At 42.9% G+C, this 17,187-nt stretch overlaps 1 protein-coding gene across 7 annotated transcripts in view; it reads right to left on the reverse strand.

Moving 5' to 3' along the window:
• Nucleotides 1–7,023, reverse strand: part of LOC135234927 (matrix metalloproteinase-9-like) — a 91,929-nt gene extending 84,906 nt beyond the window's left edge. For 3 of the 7 annotated variants that reach the window (XM_064300052.1, XM_064300047.1, XM_064300048.1), the window contains exons 1-8: nucleotides 6,540–7,023; nucleotides 5,412–5,650; nucleotides 4,915–5,063; nucleotides 4,240–4,368; nucleotides 3,605–3,778; nucleotides 2,856–3,029; nucleotides 1,628–1,801; nucleotides 1,013–1,168 (exon numbers count right to left, since the gene is read on the reverse strand). In XM_064300052.1, coding sequence (XP_064156122.1) covers nucleotides 1,013–1,168; nucleotides 1,628–1,801; nucleotides 2,856–3,029; nucleotides 3,605–3,778; nucleotides 4,240–4,368; nucleotides 4,915–5,063; nucleotides 5,412–5,650; nucleotides 6,540–6,674 — 1,330 coding nt within the window. In that variant the 5' untranslated portion in view covers nucleotides 6,675–7,023. Of the gene's footprint in view, nucleotides 1–249; nucleotides 671–1,012; nucleotides 1,169–1,627; nucleotides 1,802–2,855; nucleotides 3,030–3,604; nucleotides 3,779–4,239; nucleotides 4,369–4,914; nucleotides 5,064–5,411; nucleotides 5,651–6,539 lie in introns of those variants that run through there. The other 4 variants (XM_064300049.1, XM_064300051.1, XM_064300053.1 and 1 more) reach the window with 3 other exon arrangements.
• Between the last annotated feature and the right edge of the window lie 10,164 nt (nucleotides 7,024–17,187).

Raw genomic sequence — 17,187 nt, forward strand, 5'->3', positions numbered from 1 at the left:
CTCGGTCGCGTATTCCGTCAAAGTACGCGACCCCTGGCGTATGCCCACCAGCCTTTGCCCTGCCTCCAGCTCGGATGAGGGGATCTGTTCCACGGCAGGGCCGAACCCAGAGTCCCCCCCACGAAGACAAAAAAAAATCTCTGCTGGGTCCAGTACTGGCTGGTTCCTTTTGTCACGGATAGGCGAGGGAATGGACCCAAATGCAGAGTTAAAAAAACCCAAGAACTCCAAAAGGGAAATTCAGACTTTAATAACAAACTGAAGAACAAACGCAGATAACCAAAAAAATGCCTCGCAGGGCAAATCCCAAAAACAGAAAACAGAAAATCCAAAAATCACAAAAAAAGCCAAACAGGCAGGGCAGAAACCGGGGGACAAAAACAGGCACAGGGAAACACGGGCAAACTCTCAGGCAACACGGAGGCAGGAACACAGGCAGACACTCGGTGCAAAACACACACGGAAACACAAGCGAAAACACAAGGAACCAGCACCCGAGTCAGGGAAGAAGAAGACTTAAATAGACAAGACCCTAACGAGACACAGGAGGGCACAATGCACAATCAGACCACAGAGGGAAGGGATAACTAGACACAACTGAAAAACAATAATAGAATAATTGGAACCAATAAAACAATTAAACAGGGAGAAGGAACAAAACTACCGCCATCTGGCGGCCCAAAAAATGAAAAAGAGAAACAAAAAGACAGACATAAGGTGTAAGATCACATATATGTGATTAGAATGTTCATAACTGAACATTCTAATGTTGATGTAACAATCATTACTGGTAATTGAAAGCAATGGAGTTCTTGAAAAAAAAAACATTTAAAAAACCTATTCTGCAAAGTTAAAATTGCAGCAATTTTGAAATAGCAAATTAAATATTCATATTTCTTTCTTATGTACTGAGGGAAAATGAATGACATTGCAAAAATACATGCAATCTCCGGCTCCAATGCAAAGCGATTACAAATGTGAATTTAGCTTTATTTCGCTGTTCATAACTGACCATAGAGATACTGGATGCCTTCAATGTCATCTTGATGCAGGGAAAACTTCTCCACATAGCTGTACATGGGGAACATGAGGGCCTCCTGGACGGTGGAGTGGTCCAGACCCAAAGCGTGTCCAAACTCATGAGCTGCTACCAGGAACAAGCTGTAGCCTGAGGAACAGTCAGACAAACACACCGTCACGCATGAGTCACGTATCTTTAATGCACCTTTAATCTTGAGAGAATCTCGTGAAATCTTGGTAGAGGGATATTACCATTCAATCTGAGCGCAATCAAACAATTGGTGTGAGGAGTGACTTGTAAAAGTTATAAGGAAAGACTTCAGAAAGAAGTGGGGTACCTGATTTAGACAATGAAATTGATTAAAAAAAACGTAAAAAACAAAGTGAACTGGAGAGGGTATTTCAGTTTGAGTTCTGTCAGAAACCCGAGGGGGGCATAAGTGGAAGTGCGCTAATGCTACATGCTACATGGATTTCAGGAAGCTTCTCACTGTCTGTATGTGACGTAGCTGAGATGGACAGAACGGCCCGACGTCGTATGTTCTCAGAGCGTTTTGTGATTTGTGTTTCCCCGTGAGAAGGACAGGGCGGTGCCCGGCGCGCTCACCCTTGTCGGGGCAGAACCCCCACTTCTGGTCGCGGTCGTAGTCGCCCGTCGTCGCACACCACAGCTTCCCGTCTCTGCGGCCCTCGCTGGTGCAGGAGTCGTACGTGTTTCCCAGGAACTTAAAGGGGAACTGGCAGGGCTCTCCCTCAGAGTTTCCACCAATCACAGCCGTGTCTGCCATAGGGAGCGCATCACATTATTATTATTATTATTATTCATCCCTGGATTAAATATGCATTTGAAATACTTTAATTGTTTAGATGCTAGTTAAAATTGAAAAAAGCGTCAAAATTTTTTGTTACAAATGTTGGTAAAAATATTTTCTTTTTACTGTTGTCAAAAGGCTTACTCACATTTTTAAGTAATTATTAAACCCAGATCAGTTGTTTTTATAGCAAAAATATTTGTCTTGGCAGCCTCATCTAGGGATATTTTTAGAACACTTAGTCACAAGAATCACTAAATTCTGATTGTTTTATGCAGATTGCCTCAGGCACTGTTATCTGAAACCGCAACGTAATTTGTTCACACAACGGAATACTGTGGTGACTGACAGCTAATTTCAGTTCCACCCACTGTGAGGTTCATGAAGCCTCACTTTCCGAACACTACCATTAAGAAAAGGCTGACATTGACCTTGCCTTCCAAGCATATGACTGCACCCAAACCAAGCCAAGAAAATGTGCGCCACACCATTACGGAACTACTATTGTGTTCATGTGGTTACGTTCCCGCTGTCTACAAACAGTCCACACTAATCCTAACCTAACCCTAAACCTAACCCTAAACCCCAACCCTAAACCTGAACCCTAAACCCAAACCCGAACACTAAACCCGAACACTAAACCCGAACCCTAAACTCGAACCCTAAAACCCCAAACCCGAACACTAAACCCCAACCTAACCCGAACACTAAACCCAAATCCTAAACTCGAACCCTAACCCCAACCCTAAACCAGGCTAAACCCCAACCGAACCCGAAGCTAAACACCAAACCCCCTACCTAAACCCCAGCACTAAACCAGAACCCTAAACCAAACCCACAACCTCTAAACCAAACCTAAACCACTACACCTAACCCCAACTCTAAACCCGAACCCTAAACCCAAACCCTGAACCCTAAACCTGAACCCTAAACCCGAACCCTAAACCTAAACCCGAACCCTAAACTCGAACTCTAACCCCGAACCCGAAACCCCACCCCGTCTGCCCCGCAGCGCCCCCTCACCGCGGTTTGGGCAGAAGCCGTATTTCTTGTCCTGGTCGTAGTTCTTGGTGGTGGCACACCAGCGGTAGCCATCGCTGCGGCCCTCCGTGGTGCAGCTGTTGTAGGTCTCGCCCAGGAACACGAAGGGGAACACGCACGCAGCCCCGTCGCTGTTACCGTCAAACGTGTACAGCACTGAGGGAAAGGAGGGCAGGGAAGTGCATGTGTGGACGCAAACCCACCACAGACTCATCTAGAGTGTGTACAAGTACAGATTTCCCAGCTGCACAGGCATAATTCAGAAGGCCCAAGACTAAAACAACAGCAACGGAGAGGGAGAGAATCCTTTAAACTGAGAACATTAAAAACTTAAAATGAGCATTGAGTGATTGCATTACACGTTATTTAAGAAAATTAGTTCAAGTTCTGTTCGATTAACAGTAAAATTTCACATGCAAGAGGATGTGTTAATATCCAACACACTTTTTGCATTGCTACTTTTCTGTTACTTTCAGTGCATTTTGTGTCACTTTTGTGTTACAAATATACAATTTATGTCTTAGAAATGGAGACTTTTAACACTGACTGTACGGAAAGTAACACAAAATGTGTTGCCCTTGACTAGGAGGTGTGTTAAAGAAAAGTACACATTAGGAGTTGTTTTTAACACATTTGTTTTGAGAGTGCTGGATCTCTTAAAGCAAATTCATCAAGGGAGGGTTCTCTTCTGCTTTAAGCTCTGTTTCCCCAAAATTCAGCTGCAGACTCACGTTCGCTGGGGCAGAAGCCGTACTTCTCGTCTCTGTCGTAGTCCGCTGTGGTGGCACACCAGGGCAGGCCGCCAGAGCGCCCCTCGGTGGTGCAGGTGGAGTATGACTTCCCCTCGAACACGAACGGAAACTGACACATCGCACCCTCAGCGTTGCCATAGTACGTCTTCACCACTGTAAACAGGAGTCAATTTTTTCATAAATAAGTTTCAGCAGGTTTACATTTATGTCCTGTGAAAGATGTTTTTTTTTTATATTTCAGAAAAAATAAATGTTCTAAAATGTTTTTGAAATTGCCCCAAAAGTGCAAAACATTTACATTGGAATGGATTCTAATATTGGGTCATCACCAAGAAACATTTGCAAAGTTGCTCAATCATGAGGGCCTTGCTTGTGGATCCACCAGAGTCACGTGATGATGATTTGTGATGAGTCCGGCTTTGTATGTTCTCAATATTCTAATTCAGCTATATCCACATATGAGACTGGTAACCAGTTAGTTCACATGGACGCATGTGAACTCACTAACTGGCATGTCATAATTAAATATAAGAGAGCGTAAATAAAGATGCACATTGCTTGTTAAGGACAGTGCGATGAGTGTATCAGGAGCAGTATTCATGATGCTTCCTCACCCGGTCCTTTTCCAAGGGTCCAGAACTCATCGTCGTCAAAGTGGGCGTCGCCCTGAACCCCCTCCCCTGGAGGGTAGGCGTGGGCCAGCAGGCCGTCTTTGCCGTCAAATGGGTAGGGATCTCCGTGATCTGGAACAAAAACCGAAATCGCACGTCGCTCCCATCCTTTTACCTGCTGTGTAACTTCCCATCATGCACTGAACAGGCACTGAGTTTTTTATCGCAATCTCCCCTGAGGTTCAACATTAAAACTGTTTCTGTCTCTTTCTCAGACAGGGGGCTGATCTACGGTCAGTATTCAGCAGGGTTGGAGTTTCAGTTCCATTTCAGTTCTATACAGTCAATTCAGGAAATTAACTGAAATTCAGTTTGTGAACTGAAACTCACGGAATATTTTCTAAGGTGGGCTGCTGATTGGTTGGGCGCATTCAGGACTGTGATGTAGCCTCAGTATAAACTATGTGCACTCAGCTTGTTTGGGCATTGAACTAGAATTTTGCTTAACTCAGCTGACTGCACTGAAATGGTTTTGAAACTCAACCCTGGTGTCCAGAATGATTTGGCAAAGTCGTAATTGAACCTCAAACTTAAAAGCTGCCCCTGGAACAGCAGGTAGAGGCAGCTGTTAATCAGGTCCATTTGGGCAGCCCCTTAAGCACCAGGTCTTGGGCTCACCTGCTCTCCCGAAGGACACCATGATGTCAGCGGTCCCGTCATAGAGGCGGGTGAACGTCAGTGGGGTGACCTCACTCCACACCTTGAACGCTCGCGCAAAAGCATCATCGATCACGGAGCCTTCCATGTCCGGAGAATAGTTCAAGATCCTGCGGGACGCAACCATAGACAACGTTCAGTTAACCTGGAATGGACCATTTCTGAACAAGCACACAGTGTCCAGTTATTCTGGGAGAGATCGAATAAGTAAGTCCTAAACTTGTGTCACAGTGCATCTACCTTCTAACAGACTCCCTCAACCCCTCCTGAACTATAGCATGGGAACCACTGCAAAATTGGATCTGTAATATGATACAGGATCTATCAAAGGGATTAATGGGAGAATGGAACGTCAATTTGCCCAGTAGCACAACATCAGTAGAGTCACTGATGGACCAGGGAACAGATCCTGTATGTGATTGGACAGCCCTTCCTCTGCCGTCCCATACCCCCAGTACCTGTAAGTGATGTCGTTGTGGTCCCATTTGAGGTCACCCGCGAACGTCTGATAGTTGCGGATGTCAGGGACTCCACAGCGGGGCTGTTTCATGGCGGTGACTGTGGGCTGGTCCAGCTCTCCGGTCTCTTCCAGGCCTAACTGCTGCTGCAGCATCTTCAGAGCCTTGGACTTGGACATGGATGGCTCCAGGCCACTGCGGTGCTGAACATTCATGTAGCCAAACCGCCGTAGGTAGTCCTGAGAAGGACACAGTCATTTCCCTGGTCAGACAAATCGCTTTGACACTTTAAAGAGTAGGTATTTTGGAATGTTTTTTTTCTTTTTCTTCAAATAATAAGTCAGTGTTCTAGAACATTGCTTTCAATCCCCAGTAGTGATTGTTACATCAGTATTAGAATGTTAAGTTAAGAACATTCTAATCACACATTTGTGACCTTACATCAAAAAAATCATACAGTCATTTCTACTGTAATCTAATATAATCTGGTCCTCTCACATGTGATATACATAACTTTAATCGCATACAGCCAAATTCACTGAAATCTAATAAACTCTTATCATTATACAGTGAGATAAATATTTCTGTCTGATTGAGTCAAATTGACTATAATCAAATTTAATCCGGTCTAATTTAATAATAGCCTTTATCTAGGCAAATCATAAATCAGACCTGGGATAAATACTTTATTTGAAATATCTTAACCCTTTAGGCACTCATTACAATTCCTGCACATTAATGGCAATTTTAGATTGAACATTAAGGAAACTCAAGGATCAATGACAGTTTCTGCAAATTTTGTCAATGCCTCAATAGCTTACGTATTTCAAAGATGAATTTTACCAAGGTTTTCCGATAAGAACCTGCATCAAGTTCATGTCACTAAATGATTAAAACCAATATCTGATTAGACATTGGCTTTTTATTTTTTATAACTGAAAAACCAAATTAACTCTCAAACAGTTTCACACCTGCACGGAAATTCCAACAGCCTATATAAATTAATGTACATTTTTTTTTGCCCGCAGATTAACAGTCAACAAACAAATTAATCAAAAATAAGACACTAAACGACACCATAGCAACCACATGCAAACCCCAACAGAACATTATATGAGAGGAACTCACGTCCGCCAGCTCGGTGTCGGTCCTGTTCTTGAGTATGTCTCCAGGGAAGGTAACAAAGATGGATTTGAGGGGGAGACACCACCCTCCCAGGGCGCAGGTCCCCAAAACAAGGAGAGCGAGGACTGTGGATCTCATCCTGACTTCTTTGCCCCCAGTCTTCTTCGGTGGGATAATGCAAAGCTCTACTCGGGAGAGCAGAAACACTCTGAAAAGGATTTCACAGCAACACTATACAGCAGATACAGAACTCCTCACCCAGATATCTCAAGTTATCTGGAACTTAATAAAGATTTTATTTTTTCTGATGTTAAGGTTCTGTTTCTCTCCTTTGCTTCTGTTTTGGTGTGTTTCTGTCCTGGTCCTTCTGTGCTCTGTCCCTGCAGCTGTGAAGTCTGTATTTATGCGCTGTGAAATGTGTTAGTCACTTTGACACGCCCCCGTCTGTGTGTCTCACATCTCCACTCCTACTTGTGTCCTCTGGGGGTGGAAATCATATATGCTTACATACACAACCCCCCTTTTCAGTTTTGTTTAAGTTAAGGGAAGGGGGATTTTCTAAATGTCTGCCTTATTTGGTATGGTTCCTGGATCTGTTTTGGAAGGCAGTACTGAAATACCTCAATATGAAGTTGCAACACATCATACACAGATATCAAATTTCTGCTTCAAACAATTCAATAACATAGTTCTACTCTATAAACTTGCTGTGTATAAGAACAGTACTTTTTCTCCAGGTTAAGGGTTTAAATCAAGTGTATGTTTTTCTTCTTCTTTTTTTCACATAAAAGGTAAATACATTCCCTGTAGTGTGGATTTCAAAACTCACTCAGACTGGTATCATCTGGCATTTGGGCACAGATGATGACACAGCGATGGACTGTTGCCTCATTCCTGGATTATTGTAATTTATCAGATTGCAGCACTTCTGGGTTTCACCACACGGTGTTGTGCTTCAGAGGAGCACTTTTTTCTTTTCACTGTGTTCAAAAGTGTGCCAGGAAACTGTGGCAACGCGTAATCTGTGCGCGTATTTGTGTGCGCGCACATATCCATGCGTTTTGTGTATGCACAATTGCCCTGGTGCTGAGTGAGGGGAGAAAGCTGTGGACCCTTTATTCAGTAATTACATCGGGGTCCGTGCTATTCCCGCAATATTCAGAACAATGCTCAGTGAGATATTAATTTAACATTGTATCGTGGTAAGGTCAGTTTAAACGGTTCTTTCGTCCATCAGACACACACGCAAACGCAGAGGTGGCACCGCTAACCACTGGATTAAGAGGAAGCCACCGTAAGCGGAGCGGATAGTCAGTTTACTGAGCGCATGAATAAAATACTGCCAAGTGCATTTTTGAAAGCGTCCGATTGTAGCTCCCAATGTTTGTCAACATAGCGTCGTTTTGTAAGGTTAAAGGAAGCTACCTAACTAGGTGTCTATCCAGTTGTTAGACATTTATAACAACAGCGACTCTAATTCTGGATGGGAATTGTGTTTTGAAGACTAAATGGTATGATAGCTAGCGAACAATCACTATCAAATACAATACGTACATCATTGGCATTGCATTCGGTTACACCACCACCAGACTAGCCCAAAATGTTGGATATGCACTTTGACACAGATGTGCATTCAAAAGCTATGCATTGACGATGTAGTTAGAGAATGTTTCGTCTGCACCACGCACGTTATAAGGAGAGCTAGCAAGCTAGAAGTCGCTAATGATAGTTTATTGAAATGTGGCTAACTTTGCACTAAGTGACTTAAGCTCATTAGACCATGTACATTCTGCTAGCAAATGCTCATCAACAGCTGCAATGCAATCCACACACCACTGAGGGTGTGTGTAGCATCCTAAAAAGTAACATTATTAAATGTAAGCAACTAAAGATACACATTAAAGCCTTCAAAACCATTAATGTTAGCTTCATTAAAATCAATGTTGATGCCAATATGTGCGTGTATGTGTGCGTGTGTATATGTATGTCTCTATATGAAGGTGTTAGTGTAAAAAGCAGGTTTCATGTTTTGTCTTGCGTGGAATATTCGTTTATTTAAAAACAGCGGACATTGTGAGATTTACATAGCTTCACTCTTGCCAGTTTCCTTCACCCCCAGGCACGCGGATATTTCAGTAAATTCCAACAGTATGAGGGAGGGAAGCAGCCAAGCTTGGTTTCACCTAAATGTGGTCAGGTGTTAACTGATGTGGTTGGCAGGAATGTGGGAGTCTGCTGATGCTAAACTGCTTAAGATGTGGTCTGTGGTATATCGCTGTATGGTTTCCAATCTTACCTAAAAAGGAGAGGTATCAAAGTAGAATTCAAAAGAAGTGTCATTAGCATTTTGCTTTGTGTAATGCGTATGATAAAACAGCTTATTATATTTTCCCCACATCCCCTCCACTGAATGTGCAATAAATAAACCGGTCACAGGTTTAGCAACACGTTGTGTACACACCAATTATTCATAAACAACATCGAGATGCATCTTGAGCAAGGTACCTGAGCCATGTTCAGGGGAAAATGCAATCAAATGTGATTGTAACAGAGCTGGTCTTTGCTTTTAAGAATTAAAGTTTTTTTTTTTTTTTTAAAGACATTTGGCAAGTTAGACAAAAAGCAAACTCTACACAATGCCAGTCCATAAGGCTGCACCAAAAAATGCCTCTGCCGTTTCCTTCAAAATGGAGGGCCAACCCACCCCGCACACCAGGGCTGCCCTCTGGTTTGAAAGGCCATTTTGTCGGAATTAAGTTAATCTTTCAAAGATGGACAGTCTGTGAAGGCAAGGTATCTGAGGGTAGCTTATATTTGATAAGTTCCTCAGTTTACCTGACTAACAACATATAATTATTATTTTTTAGAACATATATGAGATTGTTGTTGTTGCCCAGATTAGTGTGATTGCCTTCAAAAATAAGAATACATCTGATGTTGCCTAAAATTCCAAAATTAATGTATCTTAGTAGCCAGCTGTCTGTAATGCCTACAGGTCAGAATAGCACTTATACATGCAAGTGTCATGGTTCTGTGTTTGTCTGGGTTTCCTTTTTTGGGCTGCCAGATGGCGGCACTTCAGTTTGTAGTTCTGTTCCTTTTCCTTGTTTAATTGTATTATTGTTTTCAATTATTCTATTGCTGTTTTTTGGTTCTCGTTTTCCCTTCCATATCTGTGGTCTGATTGTGCATTGTGCCCTCCTGTGTCTCGTTAGTGTCTTGTCTATTTAAGTTCTTTGCTTCCCTGACTCGGGTGCTGGTTCCTTGTGTTTCTGCATTCGTTTTCGCGTGTGTTGCTGCATGTGTTTTCGTGTGTGTTTCTGCATGTGTTTCCACCACTGTGTTTCTGCATGTGTTTCTGACTCCGTGTTCCACCCGCGCTCTGTCCTGTGTTCTGCCCTGCCCAAGTTTCTGTTCTGTGTTTTTTGGGATTTTAGGATTCTCTTCTGTTTTCTGTTTTTTGAAGTTTTACTTTGTGTTTTTTGAGAGTTTTTTGTGTTTTTTGCCCTGCGAGGCCTTTTGTTCCCTGCTTTTGTTCCTGATTTGAAAAGTAAAGTCTTCGTTTCTATTTACTGTTTGGAGTTTTTTCAGTTTTTTCCCCTCACTCTGCATTTGGGTCCTTACCCCCCGTTTCCGTGACAGCAAGTTCTACTTCCTGCCTTAAAATTCTGCCTCATAAGTTAGCAGTTTTGTGAAATAGAAGGAGCCTAGTTTTTAACCCTTGTCCAATAAATTGAAATGAACTGTGTAACTGGCTATAATCAATTTGTCTGTGAGACAAAAATTACATCACAAAAACAATTGACTGTTTAAGGTGGAAATGACAATGTACAAGCTGATACACAATTTAATACATTTGGATAGCTCTCAAGTAAAGAAATGCGGTGTCACAGAAAACAATAAAATAAAAACTTCAATCATTGATGAGGCCTGTGTCTGCACGCTGGTAAACCATCTCAGTATAGGACGGAAGCCCGGTGGTGCAGTGGGTAACACTGTCGCCTCACAGCAAGAAGGTTCTGGTTTTAAATCTAGCCTGGGCCTTTCTGTGTGGAGTTTGCATGTTCTCCCCATGTCCCCGGGAACTCGGGTTTCCTCCCACAGTCCAAAGACATGCAGGTAGGCTAATTGGAGACTCTAAATGGCTCCTAGGCATGCATGTGTGAGTGTGTGTGCGCCCTGCGATAGATTGGCGGCCTGTCCAGGTTAGGCTCCAGCACGACCCTCCCCAGGATAAGCAGGTATAGATGATGGATGGATGGAAGAAAAGTCTTCTGCAGTCATCCATGACCTCATCAAGAAATATAAATAAAATGTAATATAACAGAAATTATTTAACTAATTAAATCATTCAGAGCAGACGATAGCATGACATTTTTAAAAATGATATAGCCGTTCAGATCGACCCCTAGTACAATATTTGTGCTTCTGTCTAATATACATGATAATACTGAATGATATCAACCAGAGATAGCAATGATGATCAAAATGGCTCCATTAACACTGCAATGGTAATTTAGTTGTGTTTGACATTCTCAGTTGTTAACCGTGTCATTTCATGGTGAGTCACCCCTACGATCCCACAGTCGAAGAGGAAGATGACGTGAAACTATGCTTCTCATATTCTGTCACTAAATATACATTATCTTATTGTGATCTGCAAGCGTTGAAATAAAAATAACCCCCTAGTGTTAGACACTCTATCATTTGATGTGGATGCAACAGGTGTGAATGAATCATATGGATTCCCAAAAATAGGGGTATATCATTCTCTTCCTCTCCGCCTCAGCTGAGGTGTGGTGAGCGTTTGGGCGCAAAATGGTTGCCGTGAATCACCCAGGTGGCCGCTTCACATTGGAATTCCCCCCTTATCACATTTTTATTATAAGTATGTCTTTTAATCTTCCAATCGTATAATGAAGTATAGCTCTTTTGCAACACACAGTCAACATATTTTGATTGTACAGCTGTTTTATCGGGTATTCATCTTGTACCTCCACCAGTCAGTTTTTCTACCTGTGACACTTTGTTGTGTTGCTATGCTAAGAATTTTAAGTATTTATGGAATTATTTACACACAGGTTTCATCATGCCCAATCCAGCACTATCATCATCATCATCATCATCATCACTATAATCTTGGCCAACACTGATGCTCTGTCCCTGCAAGTGACTGTGTGTTTCTCATAATTTACTAATACAAGCTCTCTCTCTCTCTCTCTCTCTTCCATTTTCATACACACACAAACACACACACACACACACAGAAAACAGCAGGATGCTATATACAGGGAGCTAAATGAAAACATTCTGTTAGCTGTGCAACAGTAGAGCAATGACATTTCCTGACATCACCCCCTCAACTCATACTTCCTGTTGGCAAACGGAAGTATTAATTTTACACAGTGGTTCATTATAAATTACGTCACATTTTCACAAAACGTAAGTAATATTCAATTAATATTCAGGATGCCGATTGGTCAGTTCATCACATGGAAAAGCACATTCTCCTTGACTCTGCAGATTGATGGGTCATTCTTAGAATGTAATATCAAGCAAACACACACACAAAATTCTCCCAGGGGTCCAGTGTACTTCACACATCCTAGACCAGGCATTTCAACATAGAGGCCTATTTCACCGTCCAGCTATGGCTGGTGATGCAAGATGTTTGCGATGACCACACTTCCCTTGTTTTGTGTGGCTGACGCAATTCGTGTTGAACAGAAACATTATTTCTAAAATCACATGTAGGGTGTTGGGCCACCATATTGGGCCAATACATCCCGTATGCACCATGTCTATCATGTGTATTGTCCATTAGTATCTGGAAATCTGCGGTTGGAATATGACACCTTTCTTCATAAGAGCGACTCTTAGTTGATTAGTTGATGGAAGCAAAAAATGCTTCCCCAGGCATCATTCCAGAGTCCACCCTTAAATGTTTGATTTGGTTCAAGTCCATTGACTGAGAAGTTTATGCCAATGAATACGGTCACATAATTGGTGCAGGGAGGAATTGTCATCTAGAAAAGAAAGAAATACTCATGAGATGAAGTCGATCACGCTGCACCACAGTGTAGTACTGGGTGAATGAGGTTCCCTGAAACCCAAAATGGGGCAGGGCAGGATTGCTCTCAGCGAGTCACTGACTGAAACCAATCGGCGCATTCTGCTGTGAGAGAGCAAGAGCTTTCAATCAGTTCAGCCTAATAAATGCCTGACAGCTCGTTGTAGCTCATAATAAAACCCCACCCTCCCATCACCACCGTTTGACATCCACGCTGCATGAGCGCACCCGGACCCAGAACTCTTCCTTGCTGGAGCGCTTTTGGGTTTCCCCTGGTTTACCCAAAGCCTGTTTTTTTGCCCAGGCTTTGCACCGAGCTTTGCTGAGTTGTGTGTGTGATCTGGTCACCACAGAGTTCACGCAGGGCTTCCAGGAATCAAGGCAGCCCACATGAAAGAGCCCGAACACCATCCCGTCCGCACCGAGTGACCCCGGGCACGTCAGCGGGGTACGGCTGCGGCAGCTGCGGAGGGGGAAGGTGACTGGAGCGATCGCCCCCCACATTAAAGACGGAAATCTGCAGAAGAGGGCAGATTTTTTTCTCCCCTCTCTGCACTGAGGGCGCTTCTGAACACAGCCTGGAGGTCCCCTGTTTTCACTACCACTCCTCCCCCTCAGCTGTTTTCTCATCCCTCTCTCCTCTGCACTCCCCTATATGTGAAAAAGTGCAAAACAACAGTTCAGTACTTTATCACCAGTCCAATCAAAACTTGGCCCACTCAACTGCCTGGGCTGTCAGGGACTGAACCTAAACAGATGTCAGCTGAGTTTAAACTTAGCACCAAGAATGGTTTTTTAAAAATTAAACAGACATTTTTTAAAAATCCACAGTTTCACATCCTGCATGCCTAGCCCAGACCTGAAGATCCCAAAGGCCCTCACTAAGAGGTTGGCCCTTGCCACATTCCATTGTCTATGTTATGCTTCTGTTATGCTTTTGCTTTTTTGTGGTACTTTCTGTGTCCCCAAAATCCCTAATGTTATTAATAAATAAATGTTAAACAACACAGCTTCTGTGGTGATAGAGATTTGTATGAACTAAATTGTGATTTATCCCTGAAGCGTGACATGTATTTTACTTGCTGGACACCTGAGGTCTGTATCATGAAGCAGTATGATTACTGAGTTAGCTGGATAACTGAGCTAGCTGGATTACTGAGTTAGCTTGATCACTGAGTTAGCTGGATTATTGAGTTAGGTGGATAACTGAGCTAGCTGGATAACTGAGCTAGCTGGATTACTGAGTTAGCTGGATCACTGAGTTAGCTGGATTACTGAGTTAGCTGGATCACTGAGTTAGCTGGATCACTGAGCTAGCTGGATTACTGAGTTAGCTGGATTACTGAACTAGCTGGATTACTGAGTTAGCTGGATTACTGCATTAGCTGGATAACTGAGCTAGCTGGATAACTGAGCTAGCTGGATTACTGAGTTAGCTGGATAACTGAGCTAGCTGGATTACTGAGCTAGCTGGATTACTGAGTTAGCTGGATAACTGAGCTAGCTGGATTACTGAGCTAGCTGGATTACTGAGTTAGCTGGATAACTAAAATAGCTGGATTACTGAGTTAGCTGGATAACTGAGCTAGCTGGATTACTGAGCTAGCTGGATTACTGAGTTAGCTGGACAACTGAGCTAGCTGGATTACTGAGTTAGCTGGATAACTGAGCTAGCTGGATTACTGAGCTAGCTGGATAGCGGCACTGAGTAAAACCTGGAACCCTCCCACATCTTTACAGACATTTAGCAGACACTCTTATCCAGAGTGACTTACTCAATTTTTTACACAGCGTTTACATTGCATCCATTTATACAGCTGGATATATATAATGAAGCAACGCAGGTGAAGTACCTTGCTCAAGGGTACAACGGCAGTGTCCTGCCTGGAAATCGAACCTGTGACCTTTAGTGACCCAGTTCCTTACCGATTACACTACACTTGGAACATGGACTGAAGTAAAAAGATCTGTTCCAGGCCCCTGGATTAATTTGCACTGGACTAGCAGACAAGTGTTATTACCAAACCTTTCAACAGTTTGGGTACACATATAGGGCTTCATTCTGGCATGCAAATCCTTGGATGGTGTACCAGGCCCAGCCACCAACCAATCACACGCTTTCTTTCATCTTTTAGTATGACATGATATGTGACGTATCCATTGTGCACATTTCCTTTCCCGGTTTGTCTCCAGTGTTACGCACACCTCACACGCACCGTTAATTCTGCTGTTTTATTACAGTCCAGTGGCGGCTGCTGAGCTGATACTTGACAGGGTGGAGCATTTCCCCTTAAGCTGATGATTAGTCACAACCTATTTTAAATTGTTGTCCTTGATTACCAGTGCAGCGCCTGATTCACTAAATACCCAATGCCATCAGATATATTCTCCTCAATTAGGCTATTAGGCGAGTAATGAAATTTGTGCGCATTTTATCGACGTTACTTAAAATCGTGGATACATGTAGGCAGGCCGCAGCTATGAATTCTGAGGCCCTGGACAAAATATGTTGGGGGCACTGGGGCACTTACACCCATATCCTGCCCCCCCCCTCCACCCCTCACCCCCCCTCACCCCTACACCAAGATATGGGGTATCCCCATTTCGGTACAGAGCAGATTTAAAGTTGTGACATTCCGCATGTGAGAAAGTGCCACTGTGGATCAGGCTGGGTAATTGATAGGAAAAGTCCCACGGGAAGTGAGTCAGCAGAGTAACAGATCAAGGGAAGATGACTGACCAGTAGAGAACAGCTCACTGATGCTATTGGTGGAGTGGGGGAGGGGTGAGAGGGCCCGGTGATGAGGCTATGCTAGAAATCCCCAAAATGACTGGGTCTGTTACCACAAAAGCAGCCACCCACTACACTTCCCAGTCCCATGTAAATGGTAAATGGACTGTATTTATATAGCGCTTTTATCCAAAGCGCTTTACAATTCATGCCTCTCATTCACCCATTCACACACACACAAACGGTGAAAGGCTGCCATGCAAGGTACCAATCAGCTCATTGGGAGCAATTATGGGTTAGGTGTCTTGCTCAGGGACACTTCGACACACCCAGGGTGGGGGATCGAACTGGCAACCCTCCGACCGCCAGACAACCACTCTTACCTCCTGAGCTATGTCGCCCCATGTGACTGTTAACATTTGTTTTTCTTCACAGGTACATTTCAAACAACCACCGAAACAAAGAAAAAATTACTTGTGTTTGCTCTGTTAATGCAATATACTTGAGCCTGGATCCACTCGATGTGTATCTTAAGCTTATATATAAAAAAGTAGTACTAATTTAATTCTGAGTTTATAAAACTGCTGTTATATTGGTATGATGTTAGATAGATTACATTAGACCCACTTTGATCATTTTTTGCTTTTTCCTTTGGTGCGCTCAGTTCTAGCAATGGCTGAACTGAAAGAATGGTGTGTGAACACAACAACAAACACATGAATATTGTGGCAACCCATATTTAGAGAAACAGAGAGGGAATGCAGGATGTTTTTGCAATCAGACCATTCACAGAAGCTGTTTCGTCATTTCAGTGGATTCACATGGTCTCGTTAATAGACAACAATACCACAGAAGAAGAAGTTCTTCAGAATGCCGCAGATATCGTGTCAAAGATACAGTACCGAATAGGTTTCTACCATGGCTGTGTGGTTCCTGTATTATTCCGCAATCGGAAATGTTGAAAAACATCAACACACAGAAATTCTGCAATATCCAGGATGTATTTATGTGACTCTGTTGTTCTGTTTTATATTCATTTATCATAATATTTTGTATGCAATCAAAAAGCTATGCTAAAACACTGATCTTATAATTGCAGCATTTGGTTATATCCGAAGTGAATCAGGGATGCATGGCAATTTTTTTTTTTTTTTTTTGCATCTCAAGATCATGTCAGGTTAAAGCTCTGTGCTAAAGGTTAATATAAATAAACCTTTCCAAGGAAAACAGGGAAGTACTTTGCTTCTTGGTGAAATCATGTGGGTCTAAGTCATAAAAACGAAGTCCACAATAGACGACAGTAAGCATGAGAGTGAGTGTTTGTGCGCTTACAAAAATAGTCAGAGTAGGCATCCACATGCCCTCAGGTGCTGATTGGCAATAGCTCTCCTGTAGCACTGTGTGGTCTATAGTGCGTGAAATAGTCACAGGCTGTTCTGTAGTACTGTGTGGCCTATAATTTATAAAATAGTCACAGGCTCTCATGGAGTATTCTCTGTCTCATGGAGTATTCTCTATGGGGTATAAACTAGTCCCTGGATATCATGTAGTACTGTGTGGCATGTAGTGTGTAAAGTAGTCACAGGCTCTTGTGTATGTAGCATTGTGTGGCCTATAGGGTGTGAAACAGTCACAGGCTCTTGTGTATGTAGCATTGTGTGGCTATAGGGTATGAAATAGTCACAGGCTGTTGTGTATGTAGCATTGTGTGGCTATAGGGTATGAAACAGTCACAGGCTCTTGTGTATGTACCATTGTGTGGCCTGTAGGATGTGAAACAGTCATAGGCTCTTGTGCATGCAGCATTATGTGGCCTATAGGGTGTGCAATAGTCACAGGCTCTTGTGTGT

This window comes from Anguilla rostrata, chromosome 11 (genome assembly GCF_018555375.3).
Source record: "Anguilla rostrata isolate EN2019 chromosome 11, ASM1855537v3, whole genome shotgun sequence".
Lineage (NCBI taxonomy): Eukaryota > Metazoa > Chordata > Actinopteri > Anguilliformes > Anguillidae > Anguilla > Anguilla rostrata.